Source organism: Capricornis sumatraensis, chromosome 4 (assembly GCF_032405125.1).
Source record: "Capricornis sumatraensis isolate serow.1 chromosome 4, serow.2, whole genome shotgun sequence".
Taxonomy (NCBI): Eukaryota; Metazoa; Chordata; class Mammalia; order Artiodactyla; family Bovidae; genus Capricornis; species Capricornis sumatraensis.
Window position 1 is genome coordinate 8,338,805 of NC_091072.1, and position 26,369 is coordinate 8,365,173.

General features: G+C 41.3%; 1 protein-coding gene across 5 annotated transcripts; it reads right to left on the minus strand.

Moving 5' to 3' along the window:
* Positions 1 to 400: 400 nt before the first annotated feature.
* On the minus strand, positions 401 to 26,233 carry POLB (DNA polymerase beta). Of its 5 annotated transcripts, none has more exons than XM_068969911.1 (14): positions 26,044 to 26,233; positions 25,671 to 25,728; positions 22,786 to 22,852; positions 19,417 to 19,491; positions 18,743 to 18,801; positions 16,919 to 16,968; positions 14,431 to 14,482; positions 12,514 to 12,568; positions 12,344 to 12,416; positions 9,953 to 10,023; positions 9,195 to 9,281; positions 3,327 to 3,391; positions 1,514 to 1,653; positions 401 to 595 (listed from the first exon to the last, which is right to left on the minus strand). In XM_068969911.1, exons 1-14 carry the CDS (start codon positions 26,102 to 26,104, stop codon positions 501 to 503), a joined length of 1,008 nt encoding a protein of 335 aa, XP_068826012.1. In that variant the 5' UTR covers positions 26,105 to 26,233; the 3' UTR covers positions 401 to 500. The 5 variants fall into 5 exon arrangements, with proteins under 5 accessions (XP_068826012.1, XP_068826011.1, XP_068826013.1 ...); XM_068969910.1 differs by having other exon boundaries at positions 401 to 669; XM_068969913.1 differs by having other exon boundaries at positions 527 to 683.
* Positions 26,234 to 26,369: the final 136 nt, after the last annotated feature.

The window sequence follows — 26,369 nt, forward strand, 5'->3', positions numbered from 1 at the left end:
CACATACCTGTTCTTTAGTTTATAAGTATTTATAACAAAATCAAATATGGGTCAAGCAAAGACAAAAGTGAAATTTATGAAGTTCTCTAATCTCTAAAAAAGCCTGAACCCTCTTCCAGAGGCTGGCCCCTGGGTGCACTTTAACTAATTTATAATCAGTAAACAGGAGGAAAGGTAATGAGGTAATGTAGTTTATAACATAAGGGCAGGAAATGAGAACATAAAAATCCCCGTTTAAGATTTGTTATCATCTCATGTCTTAATTCTCTCTACTGACCCTTAGTAAAGTGCAGTCATGACCAGAATATATGAATTTAGACGTCTGCTAATAAAGTAAGAAGTAGATCACAGCTGATAATCATGCAAGAGGTTTTATTGACTACAGTGCAGGTGACGGCATGAAGAAGAAATAGTTATTTAAGAACACCACAGACCCTTACATAGCAAAGCTTAAGAAATAAATTAAGACTCTGACTGGGCTGTGCCGGGGAGGACGGGCCTCACTCGCTTCGGTCCTTGGGCTCACGGTACTTCCACTGGATATAGTCGAAAATGTCCTTCTCACTGTCCACGGGCAGGGGTTCCCCGGCAACGCCTGCAAGGAGGGCCAAGAGACCTTCCTCATGAGCCAGTTCTGGAGCTCAGTCACAGAGGGGTCAGGATGGAAACCTGAATAGGACTTGCTTTCAGAGGGAAAAGAAAAAGAGTCCACAAGCGACTTAAAAAGACCTCCCTCAAGGGCTTCTGTTCATGCTTCGCCACGCACATATCACCAGTGCTACACAACGAACCTGAACGCCTCAACTCTGGCCCTTTGACGTGACCCAATCCATGACTCTCCTCTCTGCTGGATCTCCCCTGTGCCAGAGAAAAGACTCCAGCGAGCTCCTCTGCAGCTCAGCACATGGTCCCTGGACTAGCAATGCAGCAGTCCCGCAAAGCCCACTGAAGTGAAACCTGCATTGAGTGAGGGTCCCATGTAGTCTGTACACCCACTGACACGCGACAAGCACAGCCCTACTTCACAGTTTTAGGACAAAAAGTCGAAATCTTCATTCTCCTAGCAGGTAACAGTAGACCACATGATAAATAGACTGTGAAATGTTAACAAGATCTATAAAACAGATAAGCAAGTCTTACCCTTTAAACTGTGAAAGTCTGGAGTCAAAGCTACCAAGTCTGGCCTGACACTGAAAGTAGCAACACCCGAGTTTTCCTGAAATCTTGGAGGCACATTTAAGAAAACAAAAATCCTTTAGGTCAGTAAGAGTTTCTTCTTTTTTTACTGACCATGGAAGTAGAAAGAATTTAATCCATTAATCTTGTCATCATGAGCTGAGGGCCTGGGAACACCTATGGAGCAAAGCTTTCTCTGTTGCCTGAGGGACTAACAATTCTAAAGAAACTACAATTAACTGCCATGGTTACTTAAAGGCTCTTAGAAAAACCAAAGTTGCTAAACCAAAATATCCCAATGACTGGGATTATCTCTGATCCAGACACAAATACTCACCAGTGACACCCAAGGGACGGATTGTGTATTCATTGATTGTGAAGCCTTTTTCTAGGGCATGAGCTCGCATATTCTTATTGAAAATATCACTCCCGGTGAAATAGAGGACACCACAGTAATACTGGTCCTTGGGTATCAACCTAAACAAAAGAAACAAGCGAGCAATCCTTTACTATGCATTTCAAACTTCGCAAAACTAGGACTCATCATCAGGAAGGCACAATACAAGCCTGTGCAGTCCAATAACCTAAAGAGACCACCATCACTAGGACCATTCAAATGTCCTCTACCGTGCAGTTAGTTCAGGCTTCAGTAAACCACACTCTGCAAGGGGTGTGGACAAACCCAAAGATGGTCTCAGGACCACCTTCCCCAGCGGGATCCACCTCATGCTGTGGAAGGCACCTTGAAAGTGAAAATGAGCGTGAAGTCGCTCAGTCCTGTCCGACTCTGCAACCCGTGGACTGTAGGCCACAAAGCTCCTCAGTCCATGGGATTCTCCAGGTAAGAATACTGGAATGGGTTGCCATTTCCTTCTCCAGAGGATCTTCCCAACCCAGGGATCGAACCCAGGTCTCCCATACTGCAGGCAGACGCTTTAACTTCTGCAAGTACTTAGGGCCAAGTACTAACATCAAAGATTTCAAGGGAGGAAAGAAAGCCAGGTTGAAAGAAGGGGGAGGAGGCGGGAGAGGTGGGGTGAAAGGGGTGGCCTTACAGACGTCTCCTGCCACCTACAGATACCCAGGCGTTATGGGACTTTTCCCTGGGCCTCCAGAGAAGGGAGGACTGGAACTCGCCCCTACCAGAAATCAGACCAGACCAGAACCAGAATTCAAGTTCTCTGCCAAGAGGAGGTGATCAGTCTCCAATCCTCAGCTCAGGCTGAGGGCCTTTCAACCAGATTCCTGCATCCAGGACCAGGGGACCAGAAAAACAGGCAAGGATAGGAAGGGTTAAGCAGAGGAAAGAGAGAGGGAAGGGGAGACAGGTCAATAAATCTCTTGTTCCTTACCGGTCAGGGCACTCTGGCCAGTTGTCCACGTCAGGAGGAGACCAGGGACCAAAGGGTCCCAGTTGCGGCCGCTGGGTCTGGTCCATTGGCAGGCAAGCTGGCCCCTGAGTACCCCGAGTGGTCAGGATGTCAGTCTTAGCGGAGAAGAGTCCCACCAGAGTTGCCATTTGTTGCAGGAACGCTGACCCCTTCCAGGGCCCGAAACTGGGCTCTTGTCTAACACTCGGAAATGAAATGCCCGAGGAGACACATGCGCGGACAAAGCAAGAGATTTTCTTGGGAAAGGGCACCTGGGTGGAGAGCAGTAGGGTAAGGAAACCCAAGAGAACTGCTCTTCTCTTGATAAGGAAGGCACCTTATCAAGAAGCAAATCCAGAGATAATAAAGCAGATTCTGTCGATAGTGTTATCTTTACATACTTTCAGGCCAAAAAGTGTCTATTGCAAGGACATAGAGCACTTCAGGGGCTTCCCAGGGGGCACTAGTGGTCAAAAATCCACCTGTCAATGCAGGAGAAGTAAGAAACGGGGTCAGGAAGATGCCCTGGAGAAGGAAGCGGCAACCCACTCCAGTATTCTTGCCTGGAGAATCCCATGGACAGAGGAGCCTGGCGGGCTTATAGTCCACAGGGCCACAAAGAGTTGGACATGACTGAAATGACTTAGCAGTAGCATGGGACTGCAGAATGAAAAGGGATCCTGGATATTTATGCAAATTCCAAGATATACCCAGGGGGAGGGGGGTGGAGGAGAAAAGAAAGGAGAAGTTAATAGGTCAGCAACAAATTTTGAACAATACCTGATATCAATTCTCCTGTGTGGATATTCCTTCTCATCGTTTTTACTGGGAAGCTGACAAACACCCTAAAATGGATATTTAAAATAAAGTTTAAAGTTTTTTTTTTAAAATTTCAGGCTTAATTCTAATCAAATATTGTTAATTGTGAAGTTACCTCTGCTTTAAACGGAGGTGGTTTTAGCCTGTGAAAACCTGTAACATAACTTTTCTCTGTTCTATATCATCACCCCCTGTACTGAAATACTTCGCGATTACTAAAGAACCACAGGGAGCAGCAGATGATGCGTCATCTGGCTTTTTTGTGACTCTAAACAAGAAAATAATCAAGGAAAGCACGAAAGACAGACCAGAACAAACAGAAACAAGCAACTTGGAAGAAACAATGATTATTCAGGAAGACGAAAACACACACAAAAGCTACCAGTAATCTTCTCAGATTATAGATATTTTATCCATGATACAAGGACAGAATGCTACAGAAAAAGAAAACTCTAGGAAAGGATTAAATCAAAATAAAAAATATTATAGAAAAATTGGAAGTTGGAGATATCGTCCAGAAATTAGAGAAGACAGAGAGAGTACAATTAAGAAAAAAATTAAAAGATAGAGGACTGTTTTATTCCTTCTCTATGGGGGAGTTTCCTTATACTTCGGTAGTTTTTAAATAACAATTATCAAGGTCTGTTTTGTTATCTTTTCCTTTTCCAGAAAAATGGGGAAAGTTTATGGGTTGGGCAACAACCCATATGTAAAATATGTAAAAAAGAAAAACACTGCCATTTTTCAAATTTAAAGCTTCAAACGCCACATTCCGAGAAAAATACACAAGTTACAAGCTTCCAGTTCTGAAGGGCAGTCGAGCTGGTACACACGTCACTAAAAGCCGTCCGTTTCACTCAGCAACACAGAGGAATCAAAATCTAAAATGGTTATTTTCTTTAGCAACTCCTCTGTCTGAGAGATTAACGAATCCTGTCTATCTTCAAATATGAAACCTACCTTCTCACGCACTAACACTTACAACTCAGATGGAATTCCCATGAGGTATTACCTTGCTGACATGGAGGTCTGAGTACCATGGGCAATGATCTTGCTGTCTGTCACACCAGTAACAGGATTCCATCTAATGGCTTTGTTCCTTTCCTCAAGGCTAAATTTCATTTCCTGAACTTTTTCTGAAGTGCTGGTGTTAAAGAATTTCTCTGTATCACTGTAAAGTCTTTATTAGAGTGAGTGGATTAGTTTTGTTTGGCATTTCAATGAGGTAGCTTTATGCTGACTCTGAAATAAAGCCTCCTCCATTCCTCTCGTGTGGCCGAGGTTTCTCCTATTGTCCCCTGAAATCCTCACTGTGATCACAGAAAATCATCTTCTGAGGCCAAACCTGCACAAAAACGCTAAGATATGAGTGGTACTCATCTATATAAAAAGGTATGTAAATGCAGAAGAAATTGGTTTTTCTTCCAAATGTTATTATATTCACAGGAAGAATAGTTGAATTAACTAAAGACCATGAGTCCACAAGAAGATCTGGAATAACCCTGACTTTCCTAAGGTTTCGTTACTATTAATTTAAAGGAATTCATGTTTTAAAGATAACTTTAAAAACATAGAGAAGGTTGTATCTTTCAAACTATTTAGTCAGTGATTATAGCAACAAGATATTCTGAAATCAACTGGATTGATATAGAGTGGAGTTTATTCTACTTCATAAGCTGAATTCATTTTGCAACCAATTTCCTTTCAGAAACCCAGAGCTCTCAAAACTTCTTTGGTGGTCCTCACTAATGTTCTGTGCCCAGAGTCACTGCCCTGACTCCTGCCTGCCATCCTGCCCCCCAGAGGTCTGCTGGGCTAACTCCCTCACCTCGAGCCTCTCCCTGGGTGTCATCTCAGTAAGGTCATCTTATTTAATACCTTCTCCTGAACTCCCTAGATGGTGCTAGCAGTAAAGAACCTGCCTGCCAATGCAGGAGGTGTAAGACACCTGGGTTTGATCCCTGGGTTAGGAAGATCCCCTGGAGGAGGACAGGGCAACCCACTCCAGTATTCTTGCCTGAAGAATCCCATGGAGAGAGCGGCCTGGTGGGCTACAGTCCACGGGGTTGCAAAGAGTCTGACACGACTGAAGTGACTGAGCACACACTTATTATCTTAACCTACTGTGCAACTCACCTACTTAATATACTGACTGTGGACAAGCAGTCCCTTCCACGCCCATCAAATAAAAGTAGCACTCAAATTCACTGATCTATCCCTTGCTCCTGGGGCAGAGCCTAGAACGCTGTGATGCTACACACTCTGTTTGGTGAACCGACTGAAGACAGCCTCTCGTCTGACCGATGGCCCTTCTCCCCACTTTGTGTTTTCACAGCAGCACCCTCTGTCCATCCCTTCTTCTGTTCCCCCATGTTAGACCTTCTAGACTACTGCCTTCCTTTCATTGCTCTATTCCAAACAGAAACACACTATTTTTATATCATTATTATATGTTATCCTAGTATAACAGTCTGCCCAACTCTTCAAAGATTCAGTATCTTCAAAAGATATTGGCACAGACGCTTCAAAGTTTCCACATATATGGCCTGAATATCACCTGTGTGCAGAGTCCTTTGACAGAGGGCAAAGATATAATTTTATAGATAAGAAAATTAAAGCCTTACAGGAGTAAAGCAATTTGCCAACATTGTGCAAAGAACTGGCAATGGAGCTCAGACCTTACAACCTCTGTACCCAGACCTACTGACTGCAAGGCAGCACGCGCACACCCACCCCCATCTTGGCCACCAGATACAAACCGCTTCTTACTGCCTCCACAACAAAACGAGTTCAAAGTTGACCGGGAGTGCTTCTCATCCTAACAAATATGAACGACAAATGTCAAGACAGCAGGCTCACACGTAGCCTTTTCTAAGCTTCAGTAAATACAGGAAGCACATGTCCACTGCCTGAACTTTATACACAAACCCACTTAGATGGACGCTTATGTCACAACAAAAAGGCCTTAGTCTCTTGATCTTACAGTCATTAAAGTCTTCTATACTTTAAAAGCAAACAAAAAAATAGAACTGTTTTCTTATTTCTCAACCTGTTTTCTTCTGGGAATCGGTTTGGGAGGATTCCCTTTCTGGCAAGATCTGCACGTGTGCTGCCAGGCATACACGAGGACAGGAAGGCAAGAGCGAGCCAAGATCCCCACCGCTCCCGCCCATACCCCAGGACGGGGGAGTGGCCCCGCCTCTCACCCAGCACAGGTTCTGTAAAGGCTGACCTAGCTAACCCTGCAGCAGCACTGGGGTTTGGCTGCCCATGACCTTCCTAGCAAAGGATTCTCTTTGAGAAGCTAGGAATTCCACTACCGCCAGCAACTCTCAGCATTCCTGTACTTGGCTGCCCACCTCCCTTCACAGGTTACACCCAGCCCGCCAGCTTGTAATTTGCCCTTGTATTCTTGCTAGCCGGATTACTACAGCCTCTGCTGGTCTTCCCTCTGGGTCTCTTTGGGCACAGCAGAATGCTGTTCAGACTGTAAAAAAAAGCCTCTGCTTTTTTTACTGAAATAAACACCTTCCTGGTGGCTAACTCTGAAAATAGCTGGTGCAGTTCCCCAGGAGATAGCTCACTGCCTTTCACAAACCTGACTATTGCAGGAAGCCACTTAGGCCACAAGAGTTCCCCGAATATGCGCAGGCATACCAGGACACTTTCTTACTACTTAAAAACAAAACAAAAACCCCCAAACTTGTCCAGCACATATTATTTTTAGAATTTTATCTGACTGAATGGTCTTTAAATATAAGATTTGTGCACATTCATTTTGAGGGAATTAAAGACAAGCCAAATCCCAAAGAATGTTCATAGGGCACATACAAACCCTATTTTTATTAATATCTTGGGTGCATACACTTTTGGACACAGAGTTAAAAGCTCAAAACCTGACAGACTCAGGAGAATCGATAAAAATTTAATTCCCTAAAACTGATTGGGATTTTTATTTTTACCTTTCCCAAAGTTCTTTTGAAAATATTGATAAAGTGTGGCCAACTTAGACAATACACTCTCAAAGCCCATTAAAATCACACGAACTTAACAACATTTTCTGCACATGTGATTAAATTACACAAGTTGGACCATTTTTAAGCATGTAGTTCAACAGCACAGAGCACATTCACACAGTGTAACCATCACCACCATTCATCTCCAGAACTGTATCACTGTCTGCAGCTGACACTGTCCCCACTGAGCACTCCCTCCCACCTCCCTGCCACCCTGCCCAGGCCCTGGCAACCACGGTCTAGTTTCTAAATGACGTGGCATTTCAATTTTCTGTCTCAACCACCTTCGACTTTTAGCTAAGACTGTCGAATCTACACAGAGACTCTTGCTAAGTTTAGCCTAATCCACACTCCAGAAGTACAGGCTCTTTCCTTTCAGTTGCACAGCTCACAAGAAAGGGAGCATGGAGAAGACAGGGTCCACACGCCATATTTAAGGGAGCAGTAGACGAAGGTGGTTTGTCACCTTAGCCCTAAGATTTCTCCCTGCCTCCTGTTTCTACACAGGACCATTTATTAATCTGGTTTTGATCCGTCAGCCATCTGTCTTGAGTCCTTGAGTCTTAATTCCCCAGGAAGGCCACAGGACCTCGACGGCCCGTGGTAGCAGGTTTCTCCGTGATGCTCTGCAGGCGCTGCTCCCCACCTACCATCTCACACCGCATGGCTCTTTCCCTGGACGTTCCATCACTGACCCTAATGCCTTTTTTCTTTCGTGCTGTCACACATAATACTCTTCTGACAATTCTAATCTCAATTATTAATACATACTGAGTCAAAGAATATTTGCTATTTTAGGGAAAAAACATAATGTGTCAAAGTCATTATGGATATTTTAAAAAGAGCAGATTATGCCTAATTACCTATTCCATTATCTTGATGAGGGGGAAAGAAGAGAGTGAAAAAGCTGGCTTAAGAATCAATATTCAAAAAACTAAGATCATGGCATCTGGTCCCATCACTTCATGGCAAACAGACGAGGAAAAAGTGGAAAAAGTGGCATATACTATGTTCTTGGGCTCCAAAATCACTGTGGATGGTGGCTGCAGCCATGAAATTAAAAGATGCTTGCTCCTTGGAAGAAAAAGCTATGACAAACCTAGACGCTATATTAAAAAGCTGAGACATTACTTTGCTGACAAAGGTCCATATAGTTAAAGTCATGGCTTTTTCCAGTAGCCATGTACGGATTTGAGAATTGGACCATAAAGAAGGCTGAGCACTGAAGAACTGATGCTTTCTAACTGTGGTGCTGGAGAAGACTCTTGAAAGTCCCTTGGACAGCAAGGAGATCCAACCAGTCAATCCTAAAGGAAATCAACCCTGAATACTCTTTGAAAGGACTTGTGTTGAAGCTGAAGCTCCAATGCTTTGGACACCTGACGCGAAGACCCGACTCACTGGAAAACACCCTGATGCTGGGAAAGATTGAATGCAGGAGGAGAAGAGGGTGACAGAGGATGAGATGGTTGGATGGTATCAGTGACTCAATGGACACGATTTTGAGCAAAATATGGGAGATATCGAAGGACAGGGAAGCCTGGTATGCCGCAGACCATAGGGCTTCAAAGAGTCACAACTTAGTGACTGAACAACCACCACCACCACCTATTCCAATGGCACAGATTATTTACAAGTGGGGAATTTTGAACAGACTCTTTACTAAAACATTCTCAGATTAGAGAATATATCCCCTCTAAGGTCCAGAATGTCCTATTTACTGCGGACACTAAACTACAGTGATGTCACACTCAGAACAGTTACTGGTCACCACACTTGTTTTTCAAATGTGTTAACTCAAGCGAGTACTCACCATGAACTTTGTTTCACCCTTTGACAGAGTGTCTGTAATAAAACGGACCTTTTGTAACTGCTCCACAACACGATGTAACAGTTTGGGCTGTAGAATCATAATCAGAGATAAGAAAAAAAAAAAAAAGCAATTACCCTGTTAGAACAACAAAGTGTTTTTAACATGAGTTTCCGATGCTCTCTGCATAAATGCCTAGTTTTCCTATGCTCTGACAACTTTTTCTTCTAACAGAAAATTCCCCTTATCAAATGAAACCACTGCTTTTCACGAATCCCATGACACCTCCAGACATCATTTGTCTTTACCTGTTTCATAAAAAAAAAGTTACCTGCTTATCTTTAAAAGGTATATATTCCAAAATAAAAAACATTTGCCTTCATGGGTCTTCTAATAGAGGTAAAGTTTCTTAATACAATATTTTAAATAGCAAAATACTTCTATGTTAAAGCCTGAATATTTTACTGGATATTTCTAGAGTATCTGTGCTAGGCAATAAATAATTCTGGAAGTATCTTACTACATTTCATCTCTTTCAAATCTTAGGCTGTTCTGTCAGTTCTCTGTGGAAAAACAATATGCATTCCTTTCAACAACTTACTTTTTGCCTTTCACAGAATTCAATCAGTACAAAATGATTCAACTGACTTTCAGAAAAATTAAAACAAAAACTCATTCTGAAAATATCCAACTATCTCTTAGAAAATGATATTCATTGCTGTGTTAAGACTGATCACCTTTGCCTATAAGTTCAGAGGTACCTGTTTTGCTGACTCAGAGGTAAAGCTTGGATGGGTGAGAAGGACATCCATGTCACCACTGGACTCTGCACCTGTAACAGCAAAAATCATGTATGGAGTTCCCCTTGTAAATGTAGCAGTGAGGCAAATATTGAACTGAGGTGATGACACATAAGAAGAGCCTTAACTTATTGCCTAACTTTCTATTTCACTGTGTTTCACATTCAGAATTAGTTAAAAGACGTCAACTTCCTGTCCAAGTATTCAGGTTTATTGATGTAAACAACAGAATCTCAGATAACAACAGTAACTGACATTAGATATGCATTGTATAAAATAGTTATCAGTTATTAAAAATGGAGCTAAGAGATTACTCAATAATGATAAAAACAATATTTAAATATAGCTTTAAAATACATCTATGAACACTAAATAAATGTCTAAGACTCTCAAATAATAATATAACCCTGTATTAATCAGAAAATTCACTTCAATTCTTACTAATGCATTCATTTAAAGAATATTGTTAACCATTACTATTATGGTGTCATAGATAAGAATCCTAGACTATCTGAGCAGCTTCCCAGGGAATTCCTGACAGCCTATTACCACTTCCTAACCAGAACTCAGAGGTGGCCATGGATTTAGTCAGACATCTATTCCAAAGTTTATATAAAGTTTTTCCTTCTCAACTTTGTAAGATAATAGGGGTAAACTAGGTTGGATCATAAAGAAGGCTGGGCACCAAAGAATTGATGCTTTTGAACCATGGTGTTCGAAAAGACTCTTGAGAATCCCTTGGACTGCAAGGAGATCAAACCAGTCAATCTTAAAGGAAATTAGTCCTGAATATTCATTGGAAAGACTGACGCTGAAGCTGAAGCTCCAATACTTTGGCCACCTGATGTGAAGAGCGGACTCATTAGAGAAGATCCTGATGCTGGGAAATATCTCGGGCAGGAGGAGAAAGGGATAGAGGATGAGATAGTTGGATGGCATCACCAAATTCAACGACCGTGAGTTTGAGCAAGCGCCAGGAGATGGTGAAGGACAGGGAAGCCTGATGTGCTACAGTCCATGGGGTCACAATGAGTTAAGACACACTGATCAAAAATAACAATTTCAAATTTTAGGTTACCCTTCCAAAATTTTGGATTGAGTGGTTCTTACTTTGCTCATATTCACATAGTAAATCAAGATGTAAGGAACCTGGTTGTTCTGGTTTTAAACTGGTGTTCCTGAGACATTAAAATTTAATTCATTATAGAAAACTTTGAAAATTAAAGTAAAACAAGAAGCAAAAAACCTGCCCACAGCTTCACTAGCATCTGGCCAGACAACAACTACTAGTATTTAATACACCTAAAATTATGTTATGTGAGTGCTAAGTCACTTCAGTTGTGTCCGACTCCTTGTGACCCTATGGACTGTATGTAGCCTGCCCTTCTCTGTCCATGGGATTCTCCAGGAAAGAATACTAGAGTGGATTGCCATGCCCTCCTCCAGGGGATCTTCCTGACCCAGGGATCAAACCCGTGTTTCTTATGTCTCTTGCAGTGGCAGGCAGATTCTTTATAATAATAAAATTATGTTATAAATTTTATTAAAATTGGTCATCAAAAAAGCCCATGCTAGACTTACTTCCCTAGTGGTCCAGTGGTTAAGAGTTCGCCTGCCAATGCAAGGGACATGGGTTTGATCCTGGTCTGGGAAGATCCCACAGGCCATAGAACAACTTAGCCTGTGTGTTACAACCACTGAGCCTGCATGCCTAGAGCCTGTGCTCTGGGACAAGAAAAACCACTGCAACAAGAAGCCTGCTCACCACTTGGAGTGGCTGCCACTCGCCGCAACTAGAGAAAGCCATGTGCAGCAATGAAGACCCAATGCAGCCCAGAAACCAAAACAGCAGGAAAAAAACCCATCCTATCATAAAACCAGGATGAACTTTCTCTAATTTACTCATGCTGCTGCTGCTGCTAAGTCGCTTCAGTCATGTCCGACTCTATGCGACCCCAGAGACAGCAGCCCACCAGGCTCCCCCTGTCCCTGGGATTCTCCAGGCAAGAACACTGGAGTGGGTTGCCATTTCCTTCTCCAATGCGTCAAAGTGAAAAGTGAAAGTGAAGTCACTCAGTTGTGTCTGACTCTTAGCAACCCCATGGACTGCAGCCCACCAGGCTCCTCCATCTGGGGGATTTTCCAGGCAAGAGTACTGGAGTGGGGTGCCACTGCCTTCTCCAAATTTACTCATATATTCCTCTAATTTACTCATAAACTTAGTTAATACTACAAGGTCTTAGCAAACCTATGAAGTAACACAGGTTACATCTTTTTAATCCATGTTTTTTGCATGCATTAGCCAATTTTAATATCAAGGCATAAATAACCTAAGATTAGGAAGTATGTTACCTCTTCTGAAACTGCCACAGACTGTAGCAATGTATTCAGAATCCACTTTTTTAACTTCACTTAGTACAATATCCTAATAGAAGAAAAACTAAGTTAGTATTCTAAAAATGGCTTTTCACCAAGTGACATTCTCAATTCTAATTAAAGAATATAATTCAGAGCACTCTTACTTGCATTTGTAACATTTCTTCACGAGGAATTCTTTTCTCAAAGTCCTCAAAATATCTATAAAGACAGAATAAGTAGACAAAAGATTTTTTGTAAAATTTAAATCTTAACATTAAATTGTTTACCTTATCAGGCATCTTTATACAAGCAGATATTTAAAAAATCAAGACAAAAATTCATTAAGAATAAAATTGCGAGGGGTGGGGGGAGGCAGTATGAGGAAAGGTTTACTCCTTAACTTGGATCAAAACCCGTAAGTGTCACACTTACTGATATTGCATATATTCCATTCAAATTCATTTTAAATAAGCTTCACATTTCAAGAGTAAATACATATATTTTAGTATGGATTCAAGTTAGACAGCTCCCTACCAGCAAATTCAGGGATTGCAATTTACTGCTTTTAAATCCTGAAAAATACTTGTATAAATATTTTAAAATATGATCCTACAATATGGATAAACTGAGACAACATAATGCTAAGTGAAAGTCAGTCACAAAAGGCCAAATATTATATTATTTCATTTACATGAAATATCCAGAATAGCCAAATCTATTAGACACAGAAAGTAGAACAGTGGTTCCAGGGGATGGGGGAAGGAAGGGCAGCTAGGGAGAAATGGGGAGTGACCACTAATGGGTTTGGGCTTTTCTGGGGATAATAAAAATGCTCTAAAATTGACTATAGTGATGGTTGTACAACTCTGGGAATATACTTCAAAAACTCATTGACTGATACCTTTAAATGGGTAAAGTATATGGTATATGAAATGATATTTCAATAATGTTATTAAAACATTGTTGTTCAGTCACTAAGTTGTGTCCAACTCTTTGCAACCTCACGGACCCCAGGCTCATCTGTCCATGGGATTTTCCAGGCAAAAATAACTGAATGAGTTGGCATTCCAACTGAGTGGGTTACCAACTCCTTCTCCAGGAGATCTTTCTGGACCAGGGATCAAACCCACATCTCCTGCACTGGCAGGCAGATTCTTTATTAAGTAACATCCAAGAATGATAAATAAACTGTTCTAAACCAATTCTCACAACAAGCAAGTTCTTCAGAAGATGTCCATTTACTGTACGTGCAAGGAGAGTGGGAACCACACCATCCTGATGTCCCACTGATTTGAAATTTTGGAAGGTCAGGATAAATTTTCAAATATTGTGCTAAGGCATCATCAGGCAAGTTCAGAAAGTTATTAGGACTGAATGGCCCACAAGACAATACAAGATCAGAGCAGATATAAGCTTAGGGTAGAGATGGCTAATGTACTACGTGCTATAAATAGTTAGAAAGGGGGGGTTCTGTATTTCACACTTGACAAAGAAATTACCCATGCTGACAGATGGCACGTCTACTAGTTATTCCCATTCTGTTCCTTAGGTGTTTGGGGTATTTTTCCTATTCCTTTTTTAAACAATTAAGTGTTTCACAGTCATGGCCCATCTTCTCAGGGAGACTAAAATTCTTGAGAGCTACGCTGAAGCTGTTTGTACCCTAACCTCTGCTGAGTGCAGTGCTTGCAACACTGCATGCAAGAAACAAACACCCTGACTGACTGACACCGCCCATGCTGTGTATTTTAAGGGGAAGCTCTCAGCCAAAGTCAAGGGAATGAGGGAACCACACACACACACACACACACACACACACAATGAGGGAACCAAACACACACACACACACACACTCAGCCAAAGTCAAGGGAATGAGGGAACCAAACACACACACACCACCCCCCAACGTGTGAATGAATACAAGGATACCCTCTACAGGAGTATGCAACACCCTTAACGTTTCTGAACAGTAAAATGATTTGTGTTTAGCTAAGTCTGAAGACTTATGGGGTACAGATGAATGGCTATAAATGTTTTTACTTTTACACTTCCAAGTGTCAAAAGAAAATTTGCTATCTTACTTTAGCCCAATTCGTTGATGATGGTTCAATTTATCTTCATTTTTTCTGAGATCTGTATAGAAGATAAATAAAGTTAAGGTGCTAATTTCTGGGGAAAAAAACATTTTCCAATTTTTGGGGAAAAAATGCTAAATTCAGTGATCCTTTCTTCAAAGGACTACCTAGAGAAACACTGGAATGACTGTGAGAAGACAATGAAAAAAACTTTCAGATACTAAGGACTTGATAAAGGTGACTTCAAGTCAACGTAGTAAAACCTAACAGTTGATTTCATAATCATTTTTATTTACTGAGTCAAAATTTCAATTATAGTTATACAAAACAGTACATAAAACATACCAAGATCATACAAACTTTCACTGAGTACAGCAAAAAGCAGCCTTGTAAGGACCTTCCATTGTTGTCCAGTAGCTAAGCTGGGTCCAACTCTTTTCGAGGGTTTTCCTGGCAAGAATACTGGAGTGGGTTGCCATTTCTTCCTCCAGGGAATCTTCCTGGACCAGGAATTGAACCCATGTCTCCTGCATTGGCAGGTGGATTCTTTACTGCTAAGTCACCAGTGGTGGCCACCACCCTTCTAAGGACTTACATTGCTTAATTTATAATTAACAGCAGCCACAGAAATTCATTCATACTGTTCATTTGCTCATTCACTCTTTCAGTGAGTTAATACTCTTTGTGTACTGATTTGTGCAGCCACTGTGCTAAAAATTCTATTGAAAGGAGCAGTATTATTGTCATTTTTTCATCAGAAAAACTGTCATGTCTTAAACTGAAAGTGACTCAGATCCACCTGGATGGTCCCTTCGTGGGTACGAGCACAGGCATGAGCCTTGTTAAAGAAATGAGAGGATAAGTATGATTCAGAAGCAATGCCTATGGTCGCTCCTGGGCTTTCCAGGGGGCTCAGTGGTAAATAATCTGACTGCCAATGCAGGAAACGGGGGTTCAACCCCTGAGCCCGGAAGATCTCTTGGAGATCTTGGAATGGCTACCCACTCCAGTATTCTTGCCTGTGAAATCCCATGGACAGAGGAGCCCAGGGGGCTACAACACACGAGGTCACAAAGAGTCGGACACAGCTTACCAGCTGAACAACAACAAAATGGCCACCTGATGTTCACAAATTCTCTCTGGAGATACAAAACAGAGAAAGATAAGCATCTTTATGACACATTGAGCATGTAATATTTATTATAGTTTTGTGCACACAAAAAATTAAGTATATGACTGAAAATGCAACAGAAATATTGAGTTTGTTATACATATATAGAGAGATCCAACAGCTATTACATTACGTATCTGTGAACAGTGAAATAATCTAAAACCATCACTGCAGATCCTTGACGCTCCCAAGTGACGCAACTGAATACCTCTGAGGAACAAACTCTTGGCCTCCTTAACCAATATTTTATTCAGATAAATGATATATGCCACACGTAGAAAAGCACTAACCCTCCATGAGATGCAGGTATAGAACAAGTTCACTCTTAGCTATGAGATTCACACAAATTCTTAACTTAATACTATGACTAATTAGTCATACCTTTTAAGAGTCAGTCATTATTTTTAGGTACCAAGCACTTTGCTAAGTTTTTACAGACATTACTGCATTAAATCACATGAGATACTATGAAACTATTTTGTAGCTAGGAACCTGGAGCTTCACAGTCATCTATTCTAAGAAACTGGTGGAAGCTGGATGCAATCCCAGGTCAGTCTCCCAAAATCTCTGTCCACCTCATCATTAGGGTTGCTTATAAATAGCTGAGCCCACAAATATTAATCCCCAAATGCCACAGATGGGCTGTAACGAATCAATATCGTACATACCCTTGAAAGCATGAAGAGACAGATTATGTTTAAAAGACTGCTATATTAGGTTTAAGGAAAATGTCTTACAATTTCTTGACTTCTATTTTTATCACTTCTTTGAAAGCAAAAATTCCTTCAATAAGAATTGCAAGCCCCTTTACAGAATTTTTCTCAATATACATGACTTGGCTTAAAGGCTGAATGTACAGGATTTCAATGGTCTAAAATTTTACTAAAGAAACAAAAGCAATTAAAATCATCTAAAAATCTGCAAGTGAAGTTACCATCTTTAAACCAAGATGCCTCCCCTTGCTCTTCTTGATTTTCTTCTGAATTATAGAACAAAACACAGTTAAAATGGGAATATAAACTACACTTTACATCTATTCTTTACTGTATACTTAAAAAGAAAACCTTATCATTCATATCTCCCTGCAGTAGGAAATGACAACCTACTCCAGTATTCTTGCCTGGAAAATTCCATGGACAGAGGAACCTGGCAGGCTGCAGTGCATGAGGCTGCAGAGTCAGACAGGACTAAGGATTCAGCATGCACATCATTCGTGTCTACTAATTGAGAAAGGTTTTTTTTCAAGTTTCAGTTTGTTAGAGCATCACCGGTCCTTCAGGACCATATCTGACCTGAAATTAGTGACCAACTGTTCAGACTCACCTTCTAATGTCTTAATTCCTTCATCTACAAACTTCCTTGCAGCAGACGGACTACAAAGAAAGAAAAACACCATCTCAATATCAAGTGAAACTCAGGATCCTTATAACAAATAACCAGTAATGCTCTCTTGTCAAACATAAAAGTTACTGGTGAGCTAAAAAAGAGCTGCTAAACTATTGTGTGGTTACTTTGTGAAAGTCGCTCAGTCGTGTCCACCTCTTGGTGACCCCGTGGACTATTCAGTCCGTGGAATCCTCCAGGTCAGAATACTGGGGTGGGTAGCCATTCTCTTCTCCAGGGGATCTTCCCAACCCAGGTTTCCCGCATTGTAGGAGGATTTTTTACCAGCTGAGCCACCAGGGAAGCCCAAGAATACTGGAGTAGGTAGCCTATCCTTCTCCAGGGGATCTTCCCAAACCAGGAATTAAATTGGAGTCTCCTGCACTGCAGGCAGATTCTTTACCAGCTGAGCTACCAGGGAAGCCCCAAAGCCCAAAGTGGTTACTTTGGTAATGTTCAAATCCTTGAAGCCTTCATCTAGGAAGAGAGTCATGAACTTAGACATGAAAAAGACGTCCAAGCAGCTAGATGTCATAATGCCTATGTACTTTACTAATAAACCAGACATACAGGCCCTTGAAAACTATTCATTCTTGCAAATGAGATTTAATTAGAGCTTATTATGGGTCAGATCGCAAAAAGTCGGACACGACTGAGTGACTTCACTCCTCTAGGTGCTGAAACTACTGCAGGAATAAGACAAATAAGGGCCCTGCTCTTACCTACTGACACCCCAGTGGGTAGAGAGAGACAATAAATAGATACATAAACAAAGAAAATACCAGGTAGATGAATTAGAACAGGGTACTATGACAGAGTGGCTGGTCTTCTTTAGATTGGGTGATGAGGGAAGGCCTCTCAGATGTTAAATAAACTGAGATTTTAATGACAAAGAGCCTTGGTACAGAAACTGTGAGGTACAGAACCTGATAATCACATTGGAAAGGCAACACAGCTCAGGAATAATGTATCTGAATTGAAAGCTCAGAGGCCTGGGCCCTGATTCTGACCCTGCCACAGCCATCTCAGTTTCTGTACTCAGCTTTCTTGCCTGGAAAGAGAACGATGTAACAGATGCTCTGTAAAACAAATGTTAACATTTTATATTGATAATTGTTTTGGGGCCCCAAAGAGTTATGCTCCTTTTCTATATACTAGGTTTAAGAATTTAAAATATTTTAAAATAACTTATCGAAAATGTTGCCATTAAGAAACAATCATCATATACCTATGCCTCAATCTATCAAGACAATAGTTAAGTAAAGTGCTGTAGTCCTAACATTCTAGTGTTAATCTTTACTCTATTGAGTATCAAATTTAAGATAAAGGTGCCTCCATTAAGAAATACTTGACTTCTTGTTCCAAACTCATATGCACTGTGCTATAGGGAAAAAAAAGGCATTTTAAATGTTTAAGATAAATATGACCAGAGAGGCAGAAGAGACATAATTTGGAGGGAGTGATAATACGCCCACAGAACAAGTGCTAACAGAGCTCAGAGGAAGGAAAGAGTGTTTCTGGCTGGGGACTCAGCCAGAAACTGGATTCATCAGGGAGCTGACAGGTGCCTTGAATGGCACTCTTAGAGTCAAGGCAGCAACTGAAGAACCAGCTTCAAACATCTAAAGTATGGAAGAGCGAAGTACATGGGCAGAGGCACAGAGATGGAAAGACACAGGTTTTAAAGGGAAACAGCGACTTCTTTAGTTCGGCTGACACACAAAAAATTAAACCAACCCTATCTGCTTAAAAAAGAATTCTTACCCAATGCCACTAACTCGAGTCAGGAAATTGATGGATGAACTCGTATCATCCTGCCGAATCTTTAAGGGGAAAAAAAAAAAAAAAGTCTTAACAATGATTTAGGAATGCTTTGAAGACTCAAACAATCTTACTAGAAATACACTAGTCTGCTAAGAGACTTATTAAGGGCCATTACATTTGCCTGGATAACCCATGCAGAAGTACTCATGTATAACCTCAGGGGTTACAAGTGAGTAAGAAAGCAGATGAAGATGGCTCATTTCTCATTCATCCAATATTTTTTAAAGGCTTATTCATAAAAGTCCAGAAGTGATACAATTACTATCATCAGAATAAAATAAAACCATAAAAACTGCTTGGGAGGATTTAAGGATAAAAACTCTAAAAGATAACAATCACTTAGTTTAAGTTTATATCTCCCTTCTAACTGGTAATGAAAATAAAGAAATAATCCTATTACAGAGGCTAACAGTCTCTTAAATGTCACATAAAATAAGTGAACATTTTAGAGGAGCGATATTTAAAATTTAAAATACAGCACACTTAGAGAGCCATAAACTGCTCCTTCCTTAACCTACTGAGTCTCATGGAGGGGGATGATATCACCTACTCTGTAATGGTGCTACTCGATAGCTGTCCTAATTATCAAATAAACAAATAAGTAAAAATTTTACCTTTTCCAGTTTACGCAATTTTCCAGTAGCTAAAAACTCATCAATTTTTTCAGCAATTTTTGTTCCTACTCCAGGCTACATAGAAAATAAAAAATACAAAAGTCACATAAATATAATGCTTACCAAATCACTAGAAGATAAAGTAAAAAAAATGAGAAATGAAAAAACAATGACCATTACATGATCATTGTCCAAAGGACACAGGTAACTGAGCACCAGTAAAAAAATATATTTTCCCAAAGACAAAATGCTTAAATGACTGCCAAATGAAAAGCCCTAATAAGACAATTTTAAATGACTCTTGCTTTTTAAAAAATTAACTTTTGTTGTAGAAAAATTAGAAACTACAGAGCTGAATAAAGAAAAATATTAGCATCATTTGTTAATTTCATCACTGAAAATTAAAATAAACTATAATCTTGCCACTTAACATCTGCTATATACTGACTTTTTTGCAATCAGTATATACACATACATACACATACATAGACATGCAAAGTTACCTGTGTATGTATATATACAAGTGTATATATATGTGTGTATATATACCTACTTTTTGCTTACAAAAATAGAATCACTTTACTGCTTTGTAAAGTGCTTTGACTTAAAACTACATCATGAACAAATTCACGTACCAATAAATAAAAATAACTACAACCACCTTAATGACTTCATAGTGTTTCACTGTATGAACGTATCATAATTTACTTAAAAATGCCCTATAGCAGAACATTTGGACGGTTCCAATTTCTGATATTGTAACAATGCTGTTGTGGACTTCCTCTGGAACAGAGCAAGCTTTCTCAAGCTTCTGCATACCCCAGCACAACCTGGGGAAGGTGTTAAAACACAGCATGCCATGTCCTGCCCTAGAGTTTCTGATGCAACAGACTGCATTTCTAACAAGTTCCCAGGCAATGCAGAGGCTGCTGGTCTGGGTACCACACTTTGAGAACCAGTGCTGTAAACTGCACAGGCCAATGTGACAGTGACCAGCTCCATGTGACTACTTAAGTGCACATTAATCAAAATTATAAATTCCTCAGTCATATTAGCCACATTTTAAGAGCTCACTGGGCTTCCCTGGTGGCACAGTGGCAAAGAATCTGCCTGCCAATGCAGGAGTCGCAAGCTCAATTCCTGGGTCGGGCAGATCCCCTAGAGAAGGAAATGGCAACCTAGTCCAGTATTCTCGCCTGGAAAATTCCATGGAGAAAGGAGTCGGGTGGGCTACAGTCTATGGGGTCACAAAGAGTTGGACACAACTTACCGACTCAACAGCAATGAGAGCTCAGTAGTTAAATGTGACTCACGTTCAGTAAACATATACTGCACAGCACTGCTCTAGAATATAAGCTCTAAGACAGCAGAAATTCTATCTTTTCACTGCTTTATCTCTAGCACCTGGATGAATACCTGGCATACAGATGCTCAAAATTTATGAGCTAGTGAATCCTTGTATAAATATCTCTCTACTGGTTTCCTCAGGATGAACTGCTCAAAGTGGAACTGCTGGGACAAAACACACACACATTTTGCCAACATTCTGCCTCATTATCCTTCAGAAAAGCTATAAATAACCAACACTTCGATCAGCAATAAATGAGTGTCTTTCTCCACACATTGTTGTCCACACTGTGTATTTGCTAATTTGGTGGGCACTATATAATTGAATTTGCAACTTTGATGTACTAGTGACATTGAACTTTTCTTCATGTCTATTGGTCCTTTTTAGTTAAGTGTTCAACAAATATAACATGTGCCAGTTATTTCCTACTCTTAGCCTGAAATTCACCCTTCTATATTCTTAACTGATTTAATGTTTAAATAAGTGTCCAAAGACCACTGAACGCATAGTCAAGCTCTGAAAATAGCAAATATAGGTAGGAGTGAATAAAAGAAGCAGAACAAAAAGGGGAAACTGCTTGCATTTCTCATCTCCTAAAGCAAAAGATACATACAGATCTGAAGCAATTTTGGCCTAAGCTACTTTCTAAACCTAACATTAAGGAACAAAAGGCAAAACTCTCATTCTGGAAATTTCAAGTTTCTAGATTACTGAGAAGCACTCACATGCGCCAGAGAGTAGGTCTGTGTTTTTTAAATTAACAGTGAAAATCCAGTCTTATGCAAAAGGAATTTTGGGTATTTCTACATTTTTGTTAGAGATATACCATGAGCTCAGATTTGAGATGAGATCCATCAGAACTTGTCAAAAGTTTGCCTCCAACAAATGAGCGGGCTATCTGCAATTACCATAAAGAAAGAAATTCAAAGTGATAAAAGGAAAGCACAAGTGGTAAAACTGAGTCAGTTCACCAAGAGAGAAACTCAGAATTAAAGTCCAAGGTATTTAAAACGTGTTAGGCTAGTCTCTGTGGGGAGGATTTACTGAAGTTGAGAACTATTAGCGGCACAAAGGATTTAGAACCCCAGAGCATAACTTGTGAGTAATACACAAAAGGTGAACATGTGACACATAATTAATGTGGATCTGTCACTCGACCATAAGATGTATAAGATTGATGCTAATATTATAACTCTGAAAAGTGAAAATAGAAGAGCAGTTATAGGTCACACTCTACAGGCTCTCATGAGAAAATAAAGGACAGTCAGATACTAATACCTAAATTCTAGAGGGCTCTCGTGAGACCTACACAGGTAGGTAAAGAATAAAAGAAGGTGGCAACTATCAGAACCTCGACTTCTCAAAAAGTCATGTCAGTTTGGCATTTTTAACAACAAATGCATAAGATATGGTCCTTAATCTGGAGGAACTTACAATCTTTTATCAATACGAAGACTTCCCTAAGATACTGTTAGCGAGTGATGTTAATGCAAATTACCAAGAGATGCAGGTAAACCTCTAGAAACTGTGACACTACCAGCTTACAGGGTTTCATGGAAATTACAGAGAACAGGGCTAAATGTCATCCTATGCAAAGGGGCTTAATCATGAGCTTATTATTAGTAAGTAAGATCTCCTTGGGAAGAGTAACTCTAACTCACAGAAATCCCTATACGTGGGCATCAGAAGGAATAGCAAATGAGCAGATGCGCTGGCACCAATCTGTCACCACACTCTTCTTAAGGACCAACTCTCAAGCTGAAAATCAATGTGAACATGAACACACACATACATGGCAAAAGTAAACTGTAATTACATATATTAAAAAAACTTTTTAACCCACCCCCTTCTCCAATAAACACACTCGGAGTGTGAAAAAGTATGCTGGAGATAGCATTAATACTATTCCAAGAAAGCATTGAAATTTGCCTGTTTGGGTCAAGAGGCAAATTTCATTTTGTGGGAAACCACCAAACTGGTAAATGTGTGAACTCTTCGATCAGCTTGCTCACTAAACTTACCAGTTTCTTAGCTTCCGCTCCACTCTTTATTTTGTGTGGGTACTTTGCTATCACAGATGCTGCTTTTCTATAAGGGGGGAAAAAAAGGAAAACCAATTAGAAATCCAGTGAGGCAGTTAATTTTTCTTATACATACAAGCAAATAAGCAGCTTAAACTTTCACCAAGATAACTAATTTCCCACATCTGTGTAGAACTTGAAAAGCTTAACAAGCTGACAGATCATCCACATCTCTAACTTTTAGAAGGAAGTATCCTGAAGATCCTCACACTTGAGAATAACACAAATTTAATCGTATATGTAAAACTAGGGTGATCTAGGAAGCCAGCAGTCTTTCCTTTTGGGGATTAAGTGGAAAATGTCACTGAGCCTTTTTAAAATATCTGTGCTGTCCTGTGCTTAGTTGCTCCGTCGTGTCTGACTCTATACACACATATATACATTTATACGCCGTGTGCAAAGTCACTCAGTTGTGTCCAACTCTTTGTGACCCCATGGACTGTAGTCCGCCAGGCTCCTCTGTCCATGAGGATTTTCCAGGCAAGAATACTGGAGTGGGTTGCCATGCCCTGTTCCAGGCGATCTTCTCAACCCAGGTATCGAACCCAGGTCTCCCACATTGCAGGCAGATTCTTTACTGTCTGAGCCACCAGAGGTGAGGCGAAATGAAAGTTACTCAGTTGTGTCCCACTCTTTGCAACCCCACGGACTATACAGTCCATGGAATTCTCTAGGCCAGAAAACTGGAGTGGGTAGCCTCTCCCTTCTCCAGGGGATCTTCCCAACCCAGGGATCAAACCCAGGTCTCCCGCATAGCAGGTGGTTTCTTTACCAGCTGAGCCACCAGGGAAGCCTTTAAAATAGCTAGTTTTTAGAAACTGTTTATAATAATCTTTCATAAAAAATGTGCAGCTAGTAATATTCAAACTAATATTTATATGTAGTACATACTAAACTGGCTTATGGATGGTTATTTTTAAATTCATGGCTTAAAGCTGTATCCCCCTGTGTCCAGGTACCAGTTGTTTTTTCACTGCTCTCGTTTCAGTTCCACTTAAAGCACTGACTTGGGATCCTTGCCATCTCTACACACACCCCGTTCAGTAATTGGGTGACAGACTGGGTCCACCCTGGGAGCTCTCTGATGGTATCCTGTCTATAATTTCAATGCTAAACGTAGATAAGCACTGATGCCCATACAGAGCAGCGCTTCGAAGTCTGAAGCATAAATACTGGATAGTCTTTGGACCTTCATTTTTCATTCTATTCTAGCACATGTAACCTTTAGACCTAGACTTCTTCTGACTTCTCTACTAGCATATTACTGATAATGAGACTGGAAAGGTAGGTTGAGTGCAATCTGTGGATGAAATTGTTTCAGCAAAGACAAGTAGTTCCACATAATTGGCCCTATGACACAAAGCCTGAAAGGGAAGAAGGGTTAAATCATGAAAGGCCTTTTGTATGCATGACGCTTTAGGACTTTATCAAAGGAAAGAGAAAATATTTAATTATTTAATGTGGGAGAATGACAAGATCAGATAACTATTTTTCAAGAGAATACTTTGGCACATCAAAAGAAATATGTATGGGAACTGAGGGGTGGGGAGGAGCCTTCAGGGGTGTAAGGCATCACCCGCTTTTCCAGACTTATTTCCCACTCAGACATATCCCGTAAACAAACTGAATTACTGACTCCCTACAAAATGAAATACCCCTCACGTCTCAATGCCCTGGCTCATTTTGTTTCCTTTCTCTAGATTGTTCCTTCTCTCACGTATCTTTCACTTGGGGCTCCTTCAAGACCAAACACCTCCATTCTGAACCTGCTAAGACTCAAACAGAATATAGGGTTGGATACCTAATTTTCAGATCATCAAATGTGTGGACTACAGTATAATTACTTTATCTAGAAATTCACAAGAGGTAAAGCAAGGGAGTGTAAACAGTTTTTAGTTATGTTGAGTGAGAAGGAAAGAAGGAAGATGAGTTTAGCTTTGAAAGGGAAGAGACAAAGGTAACATAGGCTTGAAAACCTGGAGAAAATTTCTGTGAACAACAGATTTGGAGTTACGGACTGGTATTCAAAGCCAAGAACGGTAAGACTGCAAACTACAGAAGTGAGAAAAAAAGGGCTAAGGGCATTAAAAGGTAAGAAAGAACAGAAAGTTGTGCCATTGTGGAAGTCAAGGTGAACGTCACCGAGAGTTCAGTAAGATGCGATGTGGGTGAAACGGCAGGAAGGAAATTACAGTGCAATGAGATAAAGAATGGCTGGGGACGCAAAAAACCAGACAAGGAACACAGATTCTTTAAGGTTAACTGTAAAGCGGAGAAAAGAGAAAGGTGCTAGCTAGCTCAAGGGTTGAGGAAAGTGAAGAAGACTGCTTTGTTGCTCTTAAGAGTTGAGGGACTGGACATGCTTCCAGGTCAAGGGTGCAGAAGAAGATGGATGGGGCATTAATGGCTGGGCTAAGGGCCCTGGTGAAATGGACAAGGATGGGATCCAAAAGGCGACAGAACACCCACTGACCAACCAGATGGAACACATTCCCTTGGTCCACATCCATTTCACAACACAGGCCTCACTGTCTTTCATCAGGGCCTGAAATCAAACTACATTTTCAGTAATTTACATTTGTTGATGGGGAAAAGTACCCATTAACCTATTTTCAATCAGAACTGGGAACCAATCAAAACGGATCCTACAGAGCTCTCCCAGAAATATCGCAGGAAGGTGCCACCAGAGTCAACACCCTCAGTTCTTGCTTTTTTTTTCTTTTCTCCTCCTGCAGATGTTTCAAATATCCACGGGGACCCTCAGCCCCGCCAACTGCCACACATTCCAGAGCGCATGCTACCAGAGAACGCTTGCACCGTCCCACCTGTAGGCATTGTATTTGTGGATAGCCTGGTTCACGTTCTTCTCAAAGTTTGCGAGCTCTGAAAAGGCAACAAGAGGTCTGGGTGAACAAAAGCCACGAGTAAACAAACAAGAACCGAGTTTCCTAGAAGGAGGCATTAACAACCTCTTAAGGCACCAGTGATCCCCCGCGGGCACACCAGGTCAGGCAGCCCAAGCGCACTCGAGGGTCCCCAGCAGCGCTAACAACCGGCCGCCGGCGGCGGAGCGAAGGCTGGCACCGAAGACCCGGCGCTGCGAGCGGCCGACTCCTCCTCGGCTGTCAGGACGGCAGGGAAGGAAGGGAAAGCGGCGGGGAGGCAAAGGAGAAAGACCGCGGCGCCCGCCGGACTAACCTGTGAGCATGTCGGTGATACCCCCGTTGAGAGTCTCCTGCGGCGCCTTCCGTTTGCTCATGGCGGCCCGCGCCCGAGGACCACGGAGAGCTCACTGCCCAGGACAGCACAGCCCCCTCTCCCAGCTCTGAGGAGACGCCGGGACTCGCCGAGGGAGCAGGACCAGCCCAGCGGCGGCAAAGCCACCGCGACCGGCTGAACAATGGCCGCCTCTGACAGGGGGCGCGTCGCGCGGCGCCTGAGTGACGTCATGAGCTGGGGGCGGTGCCAGGGCGGGACTAGAGGCAGCGTCAGAGCCCTATGGGTGGTGGCGGGGCCAGGGGCGG

Coding starts and splice junctions, on each gene's coding strand:
- POLB (XM_068969910.1), bottom strand. CDS start 26,104: ATGAGCAAACGGAAGGCGCCGCAGGAGACTCTCAACGGGGGTATCACC. Junction 19,492..22,785: donor GAGCGGAAGCTAAGAAACTG/GTAAGTTTAGTG, acceptor TTTTCTATGTAG/CCTGGAGTAGGAACAAAAAT. Junction 18,802..19,416: donor AATTGCGTAAACTGGAAAAG/GTAAAATTTTTA, acceptor TTCCCCTTAAAG/ATTCGGCAGGATGATACGAG.